We start from the raw sequence: 20,734 nt of genomic DNA on the forward strand, positions 1-20,734 counted from the left end.
AACAAAGCTAAACCCTGCAGAGGCAAAGCCCTGGGAGGATTGTCTGCTGAATGTCCCCGGCTTCTGCTGTGCTTCCTTCTGCTGGCTGCTGTGTGTTCCTCCTGTATTTGGCATGGTGTGATCACTGTGTGAAAGGATCCCACTGTATCAAGTATAGTGTGATGTTTCTTTGGAAAACCCCACGCCTCACCGGGCAACTTACTTGCAGGCCATAATAGAGATCATTTTTATAAGCGCAATGCTAATTAGATCTATGATTCAATTGGGTTTTCTGAGTTAGCCTAAAAGTTACAGGGGGTTAGGACAGTTGATAACGATGATTAGGGAAATAGTTCAGGTTATTCTTCCAATTGCTCCAATAAGAGATACAAAAAAAAAAAAGGCAAAAATAGGCTAAAAGTCACCTTTCCCTTTGTTAGACATGAGAATTGTAGGGGACGGAAAATAAGAACAAGGAAGTTCCTTGCATTTTGTGGAAAACAGGCTGATCAATGAAAGCAGTGATGTCCCCAGCCCCAAGGTTAGGCCTGAGCTCCTTGGTCATCTAACTGACCACTCACCTAAAGTTCCTCTAAAGCCCCAAAATCTGCTACCCTGGCACCATGAACAGCTGCCTGCCAGTCCAAAAGGAACCGGCTTAGCTGATTTAAAACTGTTCATTGGAAATAAAAGAATCGTTGCTTCGGGGTGAAGATGTTAAAGTGGGAAAAGTAATATAAAAAATGTTTAACTACTTGTGGGCTTCTAAGGAAAACATGTTGTGACTTGTGGTCTTCATGTGATTTCTCCTCATGTAAAGATTTCAATCTGTTCAGGGGAATATGTAACTTATGGTTATGAGGTAGTCTTTTCTTGCATAGAAATCTGTTTTAGGTGAAATAAAAGGGGAAAATGTATAACAAAAGAAGGATATCCAGCAGAGAGAGAAATAAAATGAAGAATTAAGTTTTGACCCTCAGAAAAGTCTCATGCGTGTGTGTGTGTGTGTGTGTGTGTGTGTGTGTGTGTCTGTGCATGTGCCCATGCTCCACCAACACCATACCTCCCTCCCAGTTTCTCTGAGCTTCTGGAAGCTGGTTGGCCAGCAGTGGACTAGGGTGAAGTCCTTGCTTTGATCTGTCATTGGTGCCCTCTTTGGGACGAAAAAACTTTCATTCCCATCTCAAGACAAAAACGTCACAAAACTGTATGACCCAGCTGAGTCTTTGTGGTTCTCATGGCTCAGGCAACTGCACAGGTCTCCAACCCTGCTCTCTCTGGAGAACGTTCTTCAGTTCTGGGTGCTGCACTGACATTTTGAATGGCTGGTTTTATATTCTTCTGACAAAGACCAAGATAGGGCTGAAAACTTTCTACGGGTTTCCCTGGGCCCTTACTGTTGAGGGCCAGCTGTGAAGACTCTAATGCTCTATGGGGCAGAATCTTCAGGTTGGGACCCTGTGTCCCCGAGGATGAGCCTCATGGAGTCATGACACCAGCTCCCTGGGTTCATATGACCTTCTTTATTTGTAATAAGTGAGAATCCTCCTCCCCATTGAGACCTAAGCCTCGCCGGTGGCCTGGTGGCATACGGTGTCATCCAACTGCACACAAGGACAGTAAGGTAGGCAACACTGTTCCTAACAGCTATATCTTCACGGTCCAGCAGGAAATCTTGGTTGCTGGCAACCCTTCTCGGTAGTTCAACTTGAGCTCTCTGGGGTGGAAGAAAACAGAAACCATAAATAGGTGGTCAACAAATCTCAGGTGAGAAGAAAGAGACGGGAGACAGTTGTAGACAGGAACATGGAGTGTAGGGAATCTCCGAGTCCCTCAGAATTCCCTCTGACATAGGTCAGGAAGGTCCAGTTGCTCAAAGGATTATTCAAGGAACTTAGCATGTGAGGTCTTTTGGACGCAGGACTTTGGAAGTTGGGGAAGGGACAAGGAGAGCCTATGTTTTCCTGTGAGTCCAAGCTGTTTTTAGTTCCCAAGCAAGGGGACAAGAGTGGGATTCTGTAGATCCCAGCTCTCGCCCTCCGAATCCCCATCAGCCAGGCTCAGTGAGCTGGTTGTTCACTTACCTGGTAGCTGGGTATTCTGCTTCCAGAACTCTAAGTGTCCGTGTTGTGTTATCTGGTCCAACTGGTGGGTCCCAGACGATATCCTGGTAAAACTGACCTGAGGTTAAAGGGCAGGTCAGTGAGGGATAAAGACAGTGAGGGAGGTGGGCAGAGTGAGAGGCACCTGTCTGGGCTCCGCCACAGGCGGTTTCTAAGGGCAAGCGGAGTACCGAGTTGTCCGATGGTGCGGCTGGAGAAATGCTGAGCATGCGACACAAGAAGCGCTAGTCTCTTCTGAGGGTCGCTGATGCGCATGACACCAATCGTCACTCTGTCTGGGCCACTGAGCACCAGGAATCCCTTCGCGTCCATGACTATCAACAAGCTGCAGAGAAACCCCAAAGCCTGAGCAGGAAGGCAGAGACACCTGTGTGGAGTCTCTAGGTGGCGCAGAGATGGTGGTAGGGGTGAAGTATTTCCCTCTTGGCCAGAGAATCCCCTAAGTCTTCTAGGCTCAGTTTTCTCATGGGCACAACAGCACCAACGTGAGCTGAATGACGTCTGATTTCCCCGCGCTGTTTATAAAACAGAATTGCAATTCCTTCCTCTGGTTTTAAATTGGTTTCTTATGAATGAATTTTATATGCTCTTATTGGGGGTGATGGATAACCGTCATTGTTCGTTTGATTGAACTGAGAGGAGCATTTACAAGCCCTGGCTTGGGCCTCGGGCTTCTCATGAATGTCATCTTGAGCTCACTACTCAGAATCTGAAAAAGCCTGGTGGTTAGTAAGGAAACAAAGACTTGAAGGGCCATGTGGTGTATGCATGCAGAATGGGCTACAAAGCTAGCTCCAAACCACACTGCCTTTACATGGGCTAGGGACCTGGGTTAATGATGAGGTCCAGGTTCCAGGACAATACTTCCAGAGCCACCAGACATTAGGGGATTTACCCCTGTCCTGCCCAGGGTGCTGCCTCTACAGGGGACTCCTAACCAACCAATTCATCTGTGGCCTCTGGCCACCGTCATCACTAGCATCACGGTTCACACAGCCTGAGAGGCCACACACACCTAGGGCCCCACCCTGGGCCTTACCTGCGTAAGTCAGAGAACAGTGTCTGCTTCCACTTGTACTGGGAGCTTTTCTGGTCCCGAATCACCACCACGTGTTCAGGGGTTGCACGGACAAACAGGAGAGGCTCCAGGATGCGCACTTCAATCCTTGAGAACCCGTCTTTCTCATATACACCACTTACCCAAAGCCCTAAGGAGACCAGATCACGGAGTTCAAAGGCAATTCTGGGCAATGTCCTGAACCAGGCTCCCCCGACTGTGTCCTCCTGGAACTAGATCCCCAGAAGGGTCACTCTCTGCAATACTTCTACTACAGGTCTGCTTCTTTTCCTTTGGTTTTTTTGTTTGGTTTTGTTTTCTTTTCTTTTTTTGAGACAAGCTCTCACCTAGTAGCCCAGGCTGGCCTAGAAGCTCATTATGTAGCCCAGGCTGACATCAGACTCCCAGAGATTATCCTGCCTCTGTCATGACTTGGGATTAAAGTTGTGTGCCATCATGCCTGGCTCAGGTCTAGTTCTTATGATTTCCACACTCAAGATTTGGTGTTCTGTGGGACCTCAAATCATGTTGATGGCCCCCTCACTAGATTTTGATAATGGGAGGGTGTGTCTTGCTTCAAATATTGAAGCATTCATCAGTCTCCAGCAGTGTGTCTGGGTCTCCAGCTTGCCACACGGCTGGGGCTGGGAGTTAGGTAAAAAGTCCCTTCCTCAGGGACCAGACAGGTACAGTGAGCCTGAGGGATAAAGCAAGAGACTACGCGGTTCTCAGAGGAATGAAGGGGTTGTGGCTGCCCCAGAGTGCGCTGTAGCTCAGCATAAACATTGCTGACTGCTGTACACCCCTGTGTTTGCCTAGACATTCAGCTCGTCTAGTGAGGTCGCTCCAGGGTTGGTGAGTGGGAGAGGCTAGCTTTCTTTTTCAACCATTCCCTCTCCATACCACCAGGGCCCATGGAGTCACAGGGTGCCTGTGTCCCTCTGCTCTGTCTCCTCTACCTGGGACACCCTTACCCTTTTCTCGGCTCATCTGACATGTACAGATCCTGGACTCTAGGCAACTTTAGCTTCCTCTCAGCTCTGAAAACTGACCCATGTGTGTGCAGACTCTGAGGAGTTTCCATGAAAGCTTGTAGGTGGCTGTGGGAGGGAAGGCCCTTCTCGGTGCACAGGGCTTTTGCCCATGATGGGGATGTTGCTGTGCTTAGGGGTAAATCATACGAGTAGGGTCTGGGTTTCTAGGTAGATTCCTGGGATGCATCTCTTACCCTGTTCCGGGTCTTCAAACAGACAGATGGGAACGTGAAAACGTAAGATGTCCACACAAAGCTGGCCCACACTGGATCCAGGAAGTGGCAAGATGACAGCAGGAGCTGGAATAGGCATCACAGAGTTCCTGGGTCAGGAAGAGTCAAGGGGGCCAAAGGTGGGCGGGTATGGGCAGGGGTAATTACCTGATTGTGTGGATTCAACTGGTGTGGCGCTCTCTAAAAGAAAAAGAAAAGCTCTGGGTTCAGGCAGTCCCTTTTTGGGGAACAGGGCATTGTGGACGGAGTAGTGGGTGACTGTGACTGGGGCTCTCTCCACTCTGACATGTAGAATACCATGTGACAGGTTATAGAGACCCAGGGCTCCCCCTTTCCAATATCTTCTAGAGCTACCGAGGGAGTTCTGGCTCAGGTATCTTTATGGTTCTGTTTATTTCTGGTGCTGGAAAGCAAATTCAGGGACCTGTGCACTCCAGGCAAGTGACCTATTATCAAGCTCCATCCCTAACCCCAGTACCTCCATCTTTTTTCTTCGCACTGTGTGTCACAACTTGACTTAAAACCACGGGAACTCTTGTTGCTGAGGTGACTGAGAGACATAGAAACATTCACGAACAAAAATGGAGAGGTAGTCAGGACATGAGGCCTGCTGCACCTGCCTGGCCCCTGTTCCTGTCCTTACTGCCCATGAAGCTCAGGCCTAGAGGGGCAGGAGAGATGTCAAGAAGATAGGCCCTGACTGAGTCTGAGTTCACATTGGGAATGGGAAGAAGTACAAGGGACCATAGTTGACTTTGGAGATGGGGACGGCTCCCTTTTCCATCATAAGGAGTAGATCTTCACTGTAAACAAAGTCTTGCTCTGGGGAGGCCTGGTGTTCATTAACTGGTGGGGGAAGAGGTGTCTCAAGAAGGAAAGAATTGACCATGGTGTCCAAAGAGTCTTGTACTGAGTCCTTCTGGGGTCCAGGGTTCACAGAAGAGAGCACTCTGCCAGGCTTGTGGGCTGGCAATCGAGGGGCAGTGAAGGGCCAGGGCAGCACACGCCTGACCCACAATGCTGAGGACCAGGCCAAGAGGAGGCTGGTTGAGGGACGGAAAAGTGAGGGTAGCCACAGGAAATGAGGTGCTCATCCCAGCCTCTGGGTCCCGGCTCTGCTTTAGGACAGGGTCTAGCTAGGCCCAGTCACCTGCTTTCTTTGCAGCTGTCCTCGCCTGGCTTGTGCTTGGTGTCCTCCCTCCCTCTATGGGTCAGAGTCAAGTTATAAGGAAAAGAAAGGCCACTGTGGGTCAGAAAGGAAGGGAACTCACGGAAAGGTGGCAGGTCCGGTCGCCGGAGATGAAGCAGCCTGAAATTATCGCTATCAAAGTGAGCAGGAAAATGAGGATCACCAGGGGGTCCCCGAAGTCCAGGAAAAGCGTTTTGTCTAAACATAGAGCCAGTAACACTCAGCCTGGGATCCGTGTGGAGCGTCGTTCCTAGATTAAGAACACTGACATGAGTATTGTTCTCACAGGCAACGTCCTGGCTCGCCACGGTTGGGAAGGGGGCCTTATGCCAGGAGCAGGATGTAGAGAGGGTACATAGCCCCTCTTTTCCTTGCTGGAGAGCCTCCCCTAGGCAGGAGACAAGCACTGGTAGGGTTTTCCCTCTGAAAGGGCAATCTTTCCCTGAGCTGTGCCCCTTAAATTACCCTGATTACTAAATCCCCTTCTCTGGACCAAGTAAGACTCTAGATGGCCAACTTTAAACACTAATCTTTAGTGGTGGGCCTGTTACCAGCCACGTGAGCCAGGCTTAGCACCGTCCTTTCAGAGGCAAGTGCAGAGCCCAGTCGATCTCCTGCCACAACTCTGCAAACCTCTCCTCGCCATCCCTTCCCCCACTGTCACCTTTTCGTTTGGGCGGTCGGGGTCTTCTGGTGTGAGTCCTGTGAAAATGGCCTTGACCTGGAAGACAGTGAGAGTTGTGTTTACTCCTTGGAGTCAGCCCTCTGGGGCTCCATCCAGATGGGGAGTGTGTACCTAGAGTCAGGTCAAACCCTAAGGGGTGGCCAGCATTTGAGTGAACCAGTGACTAAGTAGACCCGTGAGTTTGGTCAGGCAGCACCAGCTCTTGGGAGCAGGGCAGACCGAGGCCTCCAGCATACTGGTCGGCTATACATAGGCTGTCTTTGGAGTCATCAGGCCCTTACCTCCTAAGAAGGCATCTCTTGGTCCATTATCTGTGCAGAGAAAAAGAAAAGGAGAGGGAGGTATTATGGGGTGGCTTTGCCAATTCAAAGTGCTTACGTTCACACTTGCTTCCCCCGCCCCAGACTACGGATGCAAGCAGTGAATTTAGGGAGCTGCAAGACCTGTTCTCAGTTTCCTCCTTGGTGAACTGAGATGGGTCTCCCTGCGTCTCTGGGAGTCTGTGGATGGCAGGGGCTTAGTTGGCAGGCTGATGGTGCCGAGACCCAGGCCCACACTCACCAGCATCCACAGGCTTCCCAGCAGCTTGAAATTGTTCTTGGCCTTCAGGTTTGGTGACCACCATATACGTAAGGGGGGTGACAAAATTGTATTTGAGTGACAGATTCAGAGCTTGGGACTCAAGCGCCTTTAACTCGGCGCCTGATGCTGAAATCCTGTGGGTTAAAGACATGAGAGCATCATCTGGGCAGTCTCCTCTCACTGGCCCCTTCCTGCGAGTCCCCTTGGGAGAGTGTAGCGTTCGGACATAACACCTCATTCCATACCTGCGCCACCACTGAAAGACTTACTGATGTCGTGTGACTTACAAGGGTCAGGGTCACTCACATCTGCTCAAGCTGTTGGTTTACGGTCAGAAACGCCCAGAGTCTCTCCATGAAGTTGTGATATATGTACTTGGGGCTCTGGAACTCCTCCTCCTTTTGGGCTATGCTGGCCTCCATTTGGAAGGTGATGTTCTGTTTATCCTGGAAAGAGGTACCAGCCCAGGTGAGAGAGTGATGCCTACAGCTGATCAGCATTCAAGTTCTTCGTTAGAACCCTGACTGGGATAGGGGCCGGTCAGGGCAACTCTGAGGACTTCATTCTTTTGAGTATTGGTGGGGGAGTAGGGAGGGAGTTCAGGAGTATGAGGGTCTCCCATAGACCCTCCAAGACAAGAGGGAGGTGGGGAGAAGTGTTAGCAGTTGTCCATGCATAGCAAGACAGCTGTGTAGCCTGGAGTTTGGGTCATCTGACCTTTTATAAGAAGGGTGGCAACTTTCAGGCCAGTGCAGAAGGAAGGTGTCTCAAAAACAACATGGAGCAGAAAGGGTTCCCCCTCCCCCAAACACGGAGAAAGGAAAGGAAAGAGAAGGAAGGACCCCAGTAGTTAGTAATAAAGATGAGACGAGAAGGTCAGAGCATCAACAAGCCTGTCTGTTCCACATCGCCCCTCTGCTGGGGCTGGCCCTGGGGGCGATGGCAGGACACTGTGCACCTCTCTGTGGTCTAACTGCTTTCTTCCCAGGGGAAAGGCAGTCATGGGCTTAGTTTGGCCCAGTTGGCAGCCTAGGCAAGGGGGCTGAGAGCAAAGGTGTGCCAAGCCTCTCCCTCAGAAGGTTAGCTAAGAGACCCTACACAACCTTCTGCCCATCCTGCTGGCACCAGTCTCTTCCTGGCTCTTACCTAGGGTCTGTCTTGCCAGAGTTTTGGTGTATGAAGGTCACAGACATGAGGTTTTTCTCTACACAGTAAAGTTACTACTTAATTGATGTTTTCCCTTAAATTAATTTTGAATAGACTAACGTTTTCTTGGGCTTACCCAAGAACCGAGTGTATTGGCGCAAACCCGTGATTCTAGCTCCTTGGGAGACTGATGTGGGAGGATTAAAAATTCAAGGCCTGCCTGGGTTATAGAGAAAGTTCGAGGCCATCTTGGGAAACTTACCAAGGTCTTGTCTCAAAATAAACAGTAAAAAGAGGACTGGGGATATAGTTTAGTGGTAGAGTATTTCCGGAGGGCCCTAGATTCAATCCCCAATACTAAAGAAGACGAGAGTGAACAGATCCATCCTTATGTTTGACGTCTGAGTTACGTTCGTGTTTACACGGGGCTGGTAGGCATGTGAGGAGGTCACATTTGTAATCGGGGGAAACTGAGGCACAAGAGCTTTAAGAAATTTTCCCACTTCTCCGGAGATTGGTCTAAAGACAGGTTGCTTGGCCACACAGCCTTCACGAACAGTCCTACACTTGACTGTGTCTGAGAGTAGGCCCTGGGCCCTCCATCCCCACTGGCATTCTCTGCAGGCAAGGTGTCCTGCTGGCATATGAGCCCAACAATGCTTCCTCACTTCTGGGTTCCACCCCCTCTTACTTATCATTCATCTCAGCAGACCTTTTGCTGAATTCCTGGGCACAAACTGTCAGGAACATTCCAGGCTGTCACGCTACTTTGGTACAAGTTGTCTGTTCCAGAAGGGTATGTAAGGCTGGCCTTAGTTACCACTACATCTTTCAGCCTAACGGCTCTGTGCTGTCGAAGGTCCTTCTGTCTATGTGTTGCTTTTATTGGTTAATGAATAAAGAAACTGCCTTGGCCTGTTGACAGGGCAGAACTTAGGTAGGCGGGGAGAACTGGACTGAATGCTGGGAGAAGGAAGGCAGAGAGAGATGCCATGAAGCTGCCAAAGACAGACACCAGTTGGAACTTTAGCCGGTAAGCCACAGCTACGTGGTGATACACAGATTAATAGAAATGGGTTAAATTAATATGTAAGAGTTAGCCAATAAGAATTTAGAGCGAATGGGTCAAGCAGTGATTTAACTAATACAGTATCTGTGTGGTTATTTTGGAGCTAAGCGGTCAGGGATGAAACCAGCAACCTCCTCTTACAGCTCTGTCTTATCTGTGACATCACAGGCTGACCCTCCTGCACCCAGGGGCAGAGAAGTCCAAGCAAGGTTAGGGCTCTATGAGGTGTCCCAGAAGCAGAGGAGAGCAGCATACGTGGTCTGTCCTGCCTGGACCTTGGTCTGCTCACTTATGAAATGGAATGGCTCTCGTTGTCCTACCCACACCCTCAAAGGTCTAGTATGAGGACAGAGGGACGTTGAGAAGGAACACCTGCGGTCATCACATGCTCACAGAAGAGTAAGGTGGTAGGGGGGCGGACTGAGTGATCAGTTCCCCATGTGCCATGTTCTCTCATGAGCATCACGACATTGTGTATTGGATGCCTACCATGAACCGACGCAGCTGGGGCTGGTGTCCTTCAGGAAAACCTGAGGAGAAGGGTCCCTTGAGAGTCACTCAGGACCAATCAGCTGGAACTTGGTATGACTGGGACTTGAGCCCAATGCCTCTGGCTGTGAATGAGGCGGCTGCCCAAACAGCCCCACTGCCCCTTGGTTCCAGGATGTTCAATCAAACTCACTGTCTGCCCGCTGATTTTGGCTGTGAGGACATCAGGACCCTGGGCCTGGAGCTTCCCAGCTACCACCATCTCTGAGCCCTTAAAGTGGTGTCGGAAGTTGTCCTGTGTGACCGCCTCCACAGCATCACTGGGGTACTCGAAGCTCACTGCCGACAGCAGTGGATTGGCTACTTCTTGGTAGAAGTCCTACAGGGTGGCAGGGGAATATGTCACAAAGGCATACAGGGTCTGCCTGACCATCTGTATCCCACGTCGGATCAAACTGGTACCTGGAGCTGCAGGGCGGAGTCTGAGTCCTCGTAGATGCGCCGGGCCAGGCCACCATTGTCCTGTGCCAGCTTCTCCAGGAAAGGGTAGTGGACATTAAAGCCGAAACCCAAGCAGAAGAGGCTGTATCGGTTGTTTATCGCTTCCTGCACATTCCTTTGGATAGTTGCGGGGTTGGTCTCCCCTAGACTCATGAAGTTGGGAAGAGGATGAGAAAAGAATCATTTGCTCAGTGGATATTTCTGGAACTTCAGAGCCCAAGGGGTCTTGAGGATTCTCCTTCCCCCTGCCCCAGGTTCCACAGCCACTCTGGAAACAGTTCCAGCCTTGCTCCACATCTAGCATGCCCCAGAACGCCCCAGTGTCCTCACCCTGAGTGGGTTCGCCGTCTGTGAGCAGGATGATAAGGGAGACACTCCCCGGGAGTAGTTGCTCAGCCCGGTAGCTGATGTCCAGCAGCTTCACAGCCAATAGCACTGCGTCATTGATGTTGGTCCCTGAAGGGCACATGCTTAGGGTTGACCCCAACTAGTGACCAGGGGCATCCCCAGGTCTCCCGCCATGTGGGACACTCACATCCATCAGCTTCGATCTTGGACGCATAGTCTGTGGCCTCTTTCACGTTCTCTTCTGAGGCTCTCACCAGTGACGGCCTCCATTGGGTTTCTTCCCCATTGAACACAATGAGGTTGAACTGGTCTTTGGTGCTGAGGTCATTCAAGATCTTGATTAGGGCTTCTCGAGTCTAATGGGGCAGGAGAGAAGGCAAGGCAGGTGTCTCAGAGGTGCTCCCTAAAGGCGTGTGATCCATGGGCTAGTTTCCTGGTATCTTGGATAGGTTCATAGTCTATGCTTTGGACCAGACTTGACCCCAGGAAACCCTCACCCATGGTACCATAAAAGGTTAGGCTGTTGCTGATCTCATGGTCCAGGAAACCTACCTGCTGGATTTTCCTGCCTGTCATAGATCCACTTTTATCAATGACAAAGATCACATTCTTGGGCATTGTAGGAAGGTCCTCAGGGGCAAAGTGGTGCACAAAATAGCCATTCTCAATCTGTGAGTAGAGTGAGACCACACTCAGGTGATCAGAACTTCAGTCCGGCCCTGTTTCTGTTAGACCCCTCCATCCCAAATCCCTGGTTCCTATGTTTCCTTTTCATGACTCCTCTCCATCCCAGCTCCATAGCTAATTTCCGACAACTCGGCCCCTTGCTAACAGAAGACTTCCATATTCATGTATAACCTACAACTCTCTCCATAACTTTCCCCGCTTTAGGATTTGAACTGGCTAATACGAAAAGACGCAATGAACCAAATATCCATCAAGAGGGAATGCTGGGAAAACAAGGAGTAAGGGGAAGCACAACTGATGAACACAGCTGCCGGACTCACTTATCAGACTGAGCTAAGGGCCTCTGGGCAGCAATGCAAAGAGGTAACCCCACAAAGCAGTTCTTTTCTGCCTCCAGAAAGGGATTGGTATTCAGGACCACCACAACTGAACCACCTACTTTCTGTGTGACCCAGCCCCTAGTGCACAGTGAGGAGCCATCATTTTCCTTTTCTAGAACAGCCATGCTTAGTTGTCTGAAGGCATGGCAGACGGTGAGGTTTCACTGTCCTTGCCTGGAGTCTACCCACCTGGATGGAGCTCCCAGAGACAGACCGGTCCACATCATAGCGGACAATGAAGTTCCCGTCCAGGATTGTGTCCTGGTCATTTTGAGAATTTTTTTGCTGGGAGAGTGTTGGCTTGAACCGGATATGTGCCTGGAGGAATAATCAAAGCTGACGTTGAAAGGAACAACGAGGCCAACACCCCTTCTATGTGCACACTGGGAAGTTAGATTCCATGTGTAGTCACGGGTGAAACTTCTAGGGGAACGTTCATTCTGAGCCAAAAGGTGACTGCTTCCATTTGGTATGTGTGTGAGGGCGTGTTCAGGTATGAATTCCGTCTCTGGGGACACGCAAGCATTGGGGCTCAGTGCAATTCAGTTATCTTTCTTGAGGCCCCTCCCGTCAGTCCACTCTCCAAGTTTGTTCCCCATAAACCCCAAGATCCTATAAGGACCCACTAACCATCTCTAAGTTTTACTGTCCTGTCTTCTTGACAGTAGCATGGACACAGATCTCAGAAGCCGTCCCAGCTCAGGGAACATCCAACCATTTTCTATGGAAATCTAGACCACAGCCAGCTGGACTAAAGATTGGCCCTGGGATGTCCTCACTTGGTGGTCATAGCAGGCTCACCTTGGTCTTGTTCTGTGACGTGGTAAGGGCATCTGCCAGTTCCTGCGTCATGAAGGTGCTCTCTGTCTCCAGAAATCGGATACCCTGAGGCTCCAAGATGTGGATGTCCATCTGGAAGGAAGAGATGGGTCACCAGGGGATCCATGAGTGAACTGTGCTCCCAGGAAGCTAGGCGGCAAGGAGAAGCTGCCCTAGTTGAGAAGGGAAATCTAGGGGGCTTCCTGGAGAGGGCGGTGCCAGGTACCTGGAGGTGCTTGACCAGCTGCTTCGGCTTCACTTTGAGGAGGAGCTCATATGTTCCCAGTCTCCGTCTGAGTAGTTCCTGGTATATCAGTTCGAAGGTAATCTTGGCTTTAGGGGCCACAGTGACTGATACTTCAAACTGCTCTGTCTGCCTCCCTGCAGTCCTGGGGGATAGGACAATAATAGCCCATTGGCTCAGGTAGGAATGGCCGCTGGAGGGAAGGAAGGCTTCAGACAGTCTCTACCTGTATGCACCCTTCCCCATAGGCTCACTTGACGAGGCCAGCGCTCTCTCCCCGGCCCACTGCTGCCTGGTACTGCTCCTGAGCTGCAACCTTGTCTTGGACAATCCCTGGGTACGTCACGCCATCGATGACCCTGGACAGGGAAGAGAACAGTTGGAAACTTTTTCTTAGGAGGACCTTTCTAGAATTTGGTGGGCCTTTTGATGTGATTCCTGTCTTCATCTAAGGCCACTACCATTCATCACGCATGTACTGTGTAGAAGACTTCATGTATGACACTGGGAGATGCTTTCAGTTATCTCGAGACACACACAGTGTTAGTTCACACGGGTCTTCCTTCCTGCGAGAGCAGAGCGGGCTACAGAGGAGGCAGGACTGGGCTAAATTCAGCCCACATTTGAGCTGCCCCATGGACCTTATACATTGTTCTGCAGCTCCAGTCAATCAGAGCAGAACAACACAGTAATGAATTGTCCTTTACCCAGCCTTGACTCTACCTCCTGTGTGGCCAGGCTTGAGCAGGAGGGAGACACAGGATTGAAGGCTGTGATCCTATTCTCTGCAGCTTCTCCCTCAACCCTCCTGCTTAGGGTAGCTGTTGCAGGGAGCCTGGCATCTTGGAAGCAGGTTTGGGACACCTAGTGGTGGAGACAAGCTTCTAGTCGTCATCCTTTGAGGTCGAGAAGGAACTGTCAAAGCCATTTCTCTGCACAGAAAATGGCTGTCCCAAGGGTTCCTTATAGGATAAACAGGGACCAGAAAGAGGAGCGAGGTGAGAGGGTAGAAGTGTGCAGAGAGGGGAAGAGAGGGCTCTAACCCAGTGCGCAGAACAGGCATCTTTCTCTCGCTTCCCTGGTCAGAATGGGGATGGACGGGAAGCCTGGCTCCTTCTGCTGGATGGAAAGTTCACAGCTTCTCCAGATGCTCTGCCAGGGTTCCTGGCCAGAGCAGGGGACAGGGAAGCCCCCCTGCACTTCTCCATCTCATTCAGTGGAAAGATCTGGGGACCCACTGACCTAGGCTCCAGAGTCAGGAAACAGAAGCTGGAGTGGAGATGGGTGGGGAGAAAGGGAGGAGCGAACCAATGGGAACCTAGCCCCACCCCAGCAGTTTTCCAGAAACACCCATACTAGCCAGGGCTCTGGCTGGCCTCTACCCCTAAGCGCTTCCCCTACTGGGAGCAGCCCGCCTTCAATGCTTGCCTCACAAACATGGATTTTCCCCAAGTTTAATAAACATTGCAAAACAGATCAGGACAGGGCTGTGAAGGAAGTCAGAGGACGAAGTAAGGCCTCCTGCCAGCTCAGAGTCCACAGTAGCCCTGCCTGCTCTCTGCAGTGACAAAGAGGGACCCCAGGAGTTAGGGCTAATATCTTCTCAGGCTTGTACTCCTCAAAGGCAAAGACTCCCAGATGCTGTGGTTCATGGTCTACCACCTAGAAGTACTTAGTGAGGAGGCCGGACCACGGGAGGGACAGACAAGTCTCTGGGCTTGGAAGCATCCATGTTCCCTGTGAGGCTGACAGGACAAGGGTGTCCCAGTGACATTTCTCAGGCTCAGAGGAGATGGAGCTGCAGGGCTGAGCTGTGGGCTGGAAGAAGCAGGAAGACACCTACATGGAGAAGTTGGTGATGAAGGCTTTCCTGGGTAGCTCTAATTGGAAGATGGCTTCCTGAGCAGCTTCGGCTCTGTTGACCACCCGGCTGGTAACAACAGTGTGGGCGAACCGGGAAGACACCTGGGAGTCCACTGTGAGGCTGTAGATGTCGATGCCATTCTGGACAAGGGAAGGGAGAAGGCTGTGTGGTTTAACGGACACCCCCAACTCTTGTTCCCAGACCAAACTCCGCCCTTCCTCTGACCTAGATACAGACTAGGCCCAGGTTGAATCCCGTCAACCGGCTCACATGTGAGCATTGTCTGAGGTCAGAGGCCGCTGGTGAGCTCACTCCCAACAAGGCAGCACCATGGAGCAAGCCTCCAGAGAGAGCCCCCAATCCCCCGTGGGAAGGAGCAAGCACATGGGGTGAGGGGCCAAGTCTGGCAGGATCACACTTGGGCAGAGACAGAGGCCTGGAGTCCTTGGGTCCAGGCTGAGCTCTGCTTAGTAAAAGGGCAGCGAACAAGTTCTTCGAGTTTTGGAAATCCTGAGCTCTGTGAAAATGGGAGAACACTCCTGCTCCACCCCCATCACACGGTCACAGGAGTTGTGAGAAACCGTAAAGGACCAGGTCTCTGAGAGGTGACTATCCTCTTGGCCCGTTATGCCTGCAGCGCACCCTCTGTCCCAACCCCACCCCAGACACCGTTTGCGCTGAGGCTGGTAATCCCTTAAGAATAGGTGCCCACATACAGCCCTATGCTCCCCTGCCTGCTCCCCTGCCATGCTGCACACACACGGACTGTTCAGACGCTCACGCTCACCTGCCCAGTTTAACACAGAGGGACAGCCTGCCTTGTTTACAGCTTAGATGTCAGCTCGGCCCAGGAGACACTGAATGCTTTCCAAGTATTACGAGGTTGGTTTTCAACCAGCACAGCCCTGAGTCGGTTATATTATTACTCCCTTTCAGACGAGGAAACTGATAGACAGAACTTATAAATAATTCCCAGAAGCCACTCATCCGGAACAGAGGAGCTGGGCTCATACAGCCACATTCTGAACTACTTGGCTCTGCTGTCAGCCTCGAGGGGCCATCGCCTAAGCTCTCCTTCATCTATAAAGTGGCAAGAATGGGATCACTCCTTTTTTGAAGTGAAGGAGCCTGCAAGGATCTCTGGGCGGGGCCATGTCTTTGCACACACACACACACACACACACACACACTGACCTGCACACGCATACCCCGAGGCACTTCCCAGATGTGTTTGCTCACCCCCAGCTCACACCACACACACACCAGTACACACAGAGGCAACTACGGATACTGCTACCTTCTTGGCAGTGGTGGTCTGAAGCCCGGCCAGCAGCGAGGGCAAGATCAGCATGATGCCCCACATGTGGGCAGGGGCTGAGTTCTTCATTGGCCTTCAGTTGCCTGCCAGGCTGTTTCTGAACCTGAGAGCAGGTGGGTTATAAACTGGTAACTTGCTGGGTATCCTGCCCCTACTGGCGCAAGTTCTGGGAAATGGGATTTCCAAGCCAAAAATCTCAGAGGCCTCAGATAAAGAGACAAATGACCTATGTCCGGTGAACTTTGATGACAGCAGGACACACCCCGAGCAAAGGCAGGCTCAGGTTGGAGCTGGGTATTAGCTCCCCTTCTGCAGGGTCCAGATTTCCAGGAATCACAGCCTCACTAGGTCATCCACCAAGCTTTGCAGGGCCAGAGACACCCAACAATGAGGTCCGTCTGTTCTTCATGAGTCTAGCCTGGGAGGAAATAGAGGCCTCACTAGGGAGACTAGGGTTGGAAGGATACCCCAGGTGGCTTCCTGGAAGAGGCAGGGGCTTCCTAGCCAGGTAGGCATGTCTGGGGGTCCCTGAGACATCTGGAGCACTAGAGGTGTCTGAGGATGCCAAAAAGGATGTGCACTTTTTGGAGCAATGTAGGCCCATATTTCTATGTGGTGTGGCTGCCAAGCGTTAAAGCCATAGGCCCGATCCGAAGTGATCACAAGTGATCACATAGCCCTGCAGACAGGCTGGCTCTGCCTAACAAAAGGTCAGGATGTTTGTTGTTCCTTTCTTTGTAATTTGGAGGACGCCTTATAGAGATAAGCCTATGTGACAGCTAGCATGCACAGCAGACAGGTAGATGCCGATGTGACAAAACGCCATTCACCAGGTTGCCTAGGAGACAGAAGGCTGGTGTATGTTTGGAGAATAAACGCGGGGAGATCTTCAGGAGGAAGAAGCCTGAGACGCCCTTTCTGTAATAATGGTGTAAGCAGTGTCCGGTTATTCCTTGAGCCTCTGTACCAGTCCAGTTAGGGAAAATAGTTATCTGTGTTGGGGCCCACAGGCTCTAACAGAGCAAAAGAGTTGGGCCCAGGAGCCTCTGCTCACTTCCTGGTTCAAGGCTGCTGTTTGGATCCTATTACTGCAATGGGACTTTAGGTTCAAGCCAAGCAGACCCCCAAGCAGGTCTGCAATTTGACAACACCCATGAGTTGTCAAGATGCAGACCCTGAGCCTAGAGCTCCAGTGTTGGAGTCTGCAGGAAGGGGGGACCCACAGGAGGGAGGTGCACAGGGTTCCTGAAGGTTGGATACAGGTAGAGTAGGTGGCCTGACTCTGTTACACCAGGGTCATGAGAGTCTCTTACGCACTGTGCTACTAGTGGCTTTTCTTGAGAAGCCCTTTATAAAGCTGAAGTACTGTTTGTTTTGTTTTATAACAAACAGTGATAAAGTGAGCAGACAGTGGGTACTTGGTGAGGCTGGTGCAGATATCCTTCGGTGGTGGAAAGGCCACTCCTGGGCCTATGGACACGAAAGGGCGGCCGGCCGCTGGTGTGTCAGACAGGAAAGGGCGCCGGCCGCTGGTGCGCTCTTTATTACCTCTGCAGTTTAGCTCAAGGCTGGTGGTGTCTGGCCCCAGGAACAATTTCTGTTGCTTCCACTAAAACCTTCCCTTTCTTTGCAAGGCTATGGCCCAAGGCCACACTTCTGTGCACTTCACCCTCTTGGCTCTGGATGGGACTGGGGTTAAACAGGGGACACAGGTTCTGAATGAATGTTCTTCAGTGGTCCAATGAACAAGTGCAGATTCTGTCCCCACAGAAGATCTGCTCCTCTGGGACACAGAGCACAGACCCAGCCAGGAGCCAGAGCTATATAAGGCCAGGCTGGCTAGGACGTGAGAAATGCCCCAAGAAAGCTGCCCAGGGCACATGAGGGGCTTTCCTGCAGGATCATCCACAAGCCAGGCCCTGCTCTCAGAAGGAGCCACTGTCAGCCTGACTGTGGTCTTGCCATCCCAGCGGGCAGGCTGTCTCCTCAATCTGACACAGCAGACACAGGACACAGGTCTGAAGAGGTCACACCCCACCCAGACAACACACCGGCAGCAGAGTGTGGTGGGGGAGGCCAAGAAACTCACTGCCTCTGGCCAGAGGAACCATACCTAGTTTTGTCTTTGAGATGGGGACACAGTAAAGCAGCAGCCTAACAAATGGGAAGGGGATGGGCCTTGGGAACCTTAGCAACACCTCAAGGCTTCTGTGGCAGACAGAGGGACTTCACTCTGAGAAGTGCCACTGTGACCTGCCTCCGGGATAGGCATCAACTCAACTATCCTGTTGATGGGAAACCAGAGGCTAGTTTTAAATTGTATTTTTATTTTAGGTATATGACGATTTTGACGGCAGGTGTACCACATGTATGCAATGTCCACAGAGGCCAGAAGAGGGTGACAGAGTTAAATGGTTGTGAGCGACCATGTGCGTATTAGGAATTAAACTAGGGTCCTCTGCAGACACATCAAATACTCTTAGCTGTGGAGCCATCTTTCCAGCCCTGAAATGGAGGATTAGAAAGGAGAACAGAAGCTGGGCATGGTAATGCACACCTTTAATCTCAGCACTCAGGAAACAGAGGCAGGTGGATCTGTGAGTTCAAGGCCAGCCTGGTCTACACAGAGAAACCTTGTCTTGAAAAAAACAAAACAAAACAAAACAAAACAAAAAACAACAACAAAACCCAAGGAGAGCAAAGAGGTCTAGCCATCAGGTCGACACCACATCTCCATGTCTAAGGTTCTTTTTAGTACATCCCAGAGGCCCTGAAAGCACACACATTATCCCCACCCTCCCCAGAGCCCAGGAAGGGCACTGAATATCTTACATCCCCACAGTTCCCGCTCTCCTTTGGCAGTTAGTGGCCATGGCCACTGACCAACTGACAACGTCCCAAGAATGAATCCACTCAGGCACCCTCTTTATTGGTGTTTCCAAGATGGTAAAGAAGGGCCAGGGCTGTGGGAGTCATGATGGTTCTGGAGACAGCAGGGAAAAGGCATCTTCCAGCATTATAAAAAAGATAGATAGATATAGATAGATAGTAGATAGATAGACAGACAGACACACAGACAGCTCGTGGGAAAGGCTCCTGTGTCCAGGTGTTTGGAGTGGCGCAGTGTGTACTTCTCAGCCAAAGACGCTCTTGGCAGGTCCCTCTTTGGGCTTCTCAAAGACTGTCTCGGTGCCTGTGCGGTTGCGGCTGAATACAGACGGGGCAGCTGAGCCAGCTTGCTCTGTGGGTAAGAGCAGAGGAGTGGAAGCAGGCACCTAAACTGGTTTTCTCAGGAACAAGGCTCCTTATGCTGGGTGCAGCCCCTTATACCCAGTAGCCCTCAACACCTCTCAGCTACCACTAGGAGATGCTGATGTCCCCAGCCCTACCAAGGGCCTGCACCACACTCACCACAGTCCCGCATGACCTGGTATGTCTTAGACTTGATCTCCTGGTTCTTGGCCAGGTTCCCTCGGGCCCCCTTCAGGTCTTCTTCCTTCACAGGGGGACGCTTCTTCTTGATGGGGGCTTCGGCAGTGCCAACCTTGGAAAGCCCAGAGAACCTTACAATTCGGGGCCTTGAGATGAACCCCTCAACTTTGGCAGGGGTTCATCTTCTCAGACCACCAAACTCAATTCAAAGCCTACTCTTCTCCTAGCCCCTACAAGTCCCCCTGCCCTCTTGGTCTGACTTGGACATCTGACCTTGGCCCATAGAGAGCTCCTGGGGGTGGTGGCCACTGCATCCTCATACTGGCCTGTTTGCCACATTCAGGACTGCGCACAAGGGGCACAGGGCCTTCAAGACTGAGCAGCCCTAGGAAATCGGGTGAGTTCTATGCCCTGTTCACTGGGTAACAGAGCGTCCCATAAGGACTGTCCCTTACCCTTTCCCCAAATTAAAAACTCTGGCATTTTTGATTACTGTATTTGGATAAGGGATGGGGTAGACAGTCATGGAGCAAGCAGCAAGCACAACCTTGCTATTCTGTCTGTCCCAGTAGAGCCAGGAAAGTCAGATTCTGCTAACCCCTCCTTCCCATCAACCCCAGGCGCCTGTGAGGTAGAGGCCTTAGTCCTTCTTAAGCCCTGCAGGCAGGTGCAGGGCTTCCCTCCCTCTGCCTGGGCAGGGCTCCCAGGAAAACAGGCCTCCCAGAGATACACCCTGCTAGGGAAACAGAAGGACACAGCTGTGACCTATAGGCACAGTCACTCTTCCTCCAGGTGACTAATATATACAACTGGACGCATTAAGCTATCAAAGCCAGCTCCTCCATACACATTCAAAAGCACACACCAGTCTACCTAAGTTCTCCCCACCCCCAAACACCTCACAAGTTGTGGGACAACCAAGGCCATTCACCAGAGCCTGGTGGGACCAGGGTGTCCTCACTGAGCCCAGCCTTCCAGGGCCACAGGAAGGCTGTTAGGTTTGGCTTTTAGTTCAAAGTCGACACCACCAATTAAGTGTCCAGTCTTGCCCCTCCCAACTTCCTTGGCACAAGCTAGCCCCCACTAGGTCTTCTTACCTCAGACATGGTAGATGCCAAGTAAGTTCTCTGTAGGTAACTCTCTGGCAGGGAGTAGCCACAGGAAGAGATCTGTGTGAAGTCCAAGCTTCAGGAACTTATATAGCCTGCTTGCGTGTCCTGGGCAGTCACTCCCCTCCTTTGGAAGCTCCCACATGATTCAGATCCACGCAGCTACTAGCTGGTGTTTATTCTTGGAGATGATGGGCAGCAGTCCTGGTGAAAAATAGACAGCTGGGGGTACCCCATGCCTTTGGGAACAGCTGCTCACTTGCAGGTGGGAGGTGCTGGCACCAAGTCCAGACTGTGTTTATGAATGTGAACCCTGGAATGTGTGTGACGGTGTGGGCAGGCTGACTGCAAGAACCCATCCCAGTGGCAGGATGGGAGGGGAACTCTCTGAGGAAAGGGAGGGCCCTGAACCAGGGTGGATACTTAGGCTTGTTTATCTTTCTCTT

General features: G+C 51.4%; 2 protein-coding genes across 3 annotated transcripts; both read right to left on the reverse strand.

Annotated features, from left to right (window-relative positions):
• Window positions 1-1,483: 1,483 nt before the first annotated feature.
• Itih4 (inter-alpha-trypsin inhibitor heavy chain 4) lies at window positions 1,484-15,867 on the reverse strand. Of its 2 annotated transcripts, XM_048421038.3 has the most exons (23): window positions 15,727-15,867; window positions 14,409-14,569; window positions 12,820-12,924; window positions 12,548-12,710; window positions 12,304-12,414; window positions 11,692-11,820; window positions 10,988-11,104; window positions 10,623-10,791; window positions 10,418-10,543; window positions 10,049-10,230; window positions 9,780-9,965; window positions 7,189-7,328; window positions 6,862-7,016; window positions 6,582-6,611; window positions 6,280-6,336; window positions 5,698-5,865; window positions 4,905-4,976; window positions 4,574-4,606; window positions 4,388-4,492; window positions 3,142-3,310; window positions 2,273-2,427; window positions 2,064-2,160; window positions 1,484-1,696 (listed from the first exon to the last, which is right to left on the reverse strand). In XM_048421038.3, the coding sequence occupies exons 1-23, from the start codon at window positions 15,814-15,816 to the stop codon at window positions 1,627-1,629; spliced, it is 2,790 nt and encodes a 929-aa protein (XP_048276995.3). In that variant the 5' UTR covers window positions 15,817-15,867; the 3' UTR covers window positions 1,484-1,626. The 2 variants fall into 2 exon arrangements, with proteins under 2 accessions (XP_048276995.3, XP_048276996.3); XM_048421039.3 differs by lacking the exon at window positions 4,905-4,976.
• Window positions 15,868-18,651: 2,784 nt separating this feature from the next.
• On the reverse strand, window positions 18,652-20,605 carry Mustn1 (musculoskeletal, embryonic nuclear protein 1). Its single transcript, XM_048421027.3, has 3 exons — window positions 20,277-20,605; window positions 19,159-19,291; window positions 18,652-18,988 (listed from the first exon to the last, which is right to left on the reverse strand). The coding sequence occupies exons 1-3, from the start codon at window positions 20,283-20,285 to the stop codon at window positions 18,882-18,884; spliced, it is 249 nt and encodes an 82-aa protein (XP_048276984.1). The 5' UTR covers window positions 20,286-20,605; the 3' UTR covers window positions 18,652-18,881.
• Window positions 20,606-20,734: the final 129 nt, after the last annotated feature.

This window comes from Myodes glareolus, chromosome 5, assembly GCF_982192425.1.
Source record: "Myodes glareolus chromosome 5, mMyoGla1.1, whole genome shotgun sequence".
NCBI classification, from domain to species: Eukaryota; Metazoa; Chordata; class Mammalia; order Rodentia; family Cricetidae; genus Myodes; species Myodes glareolus.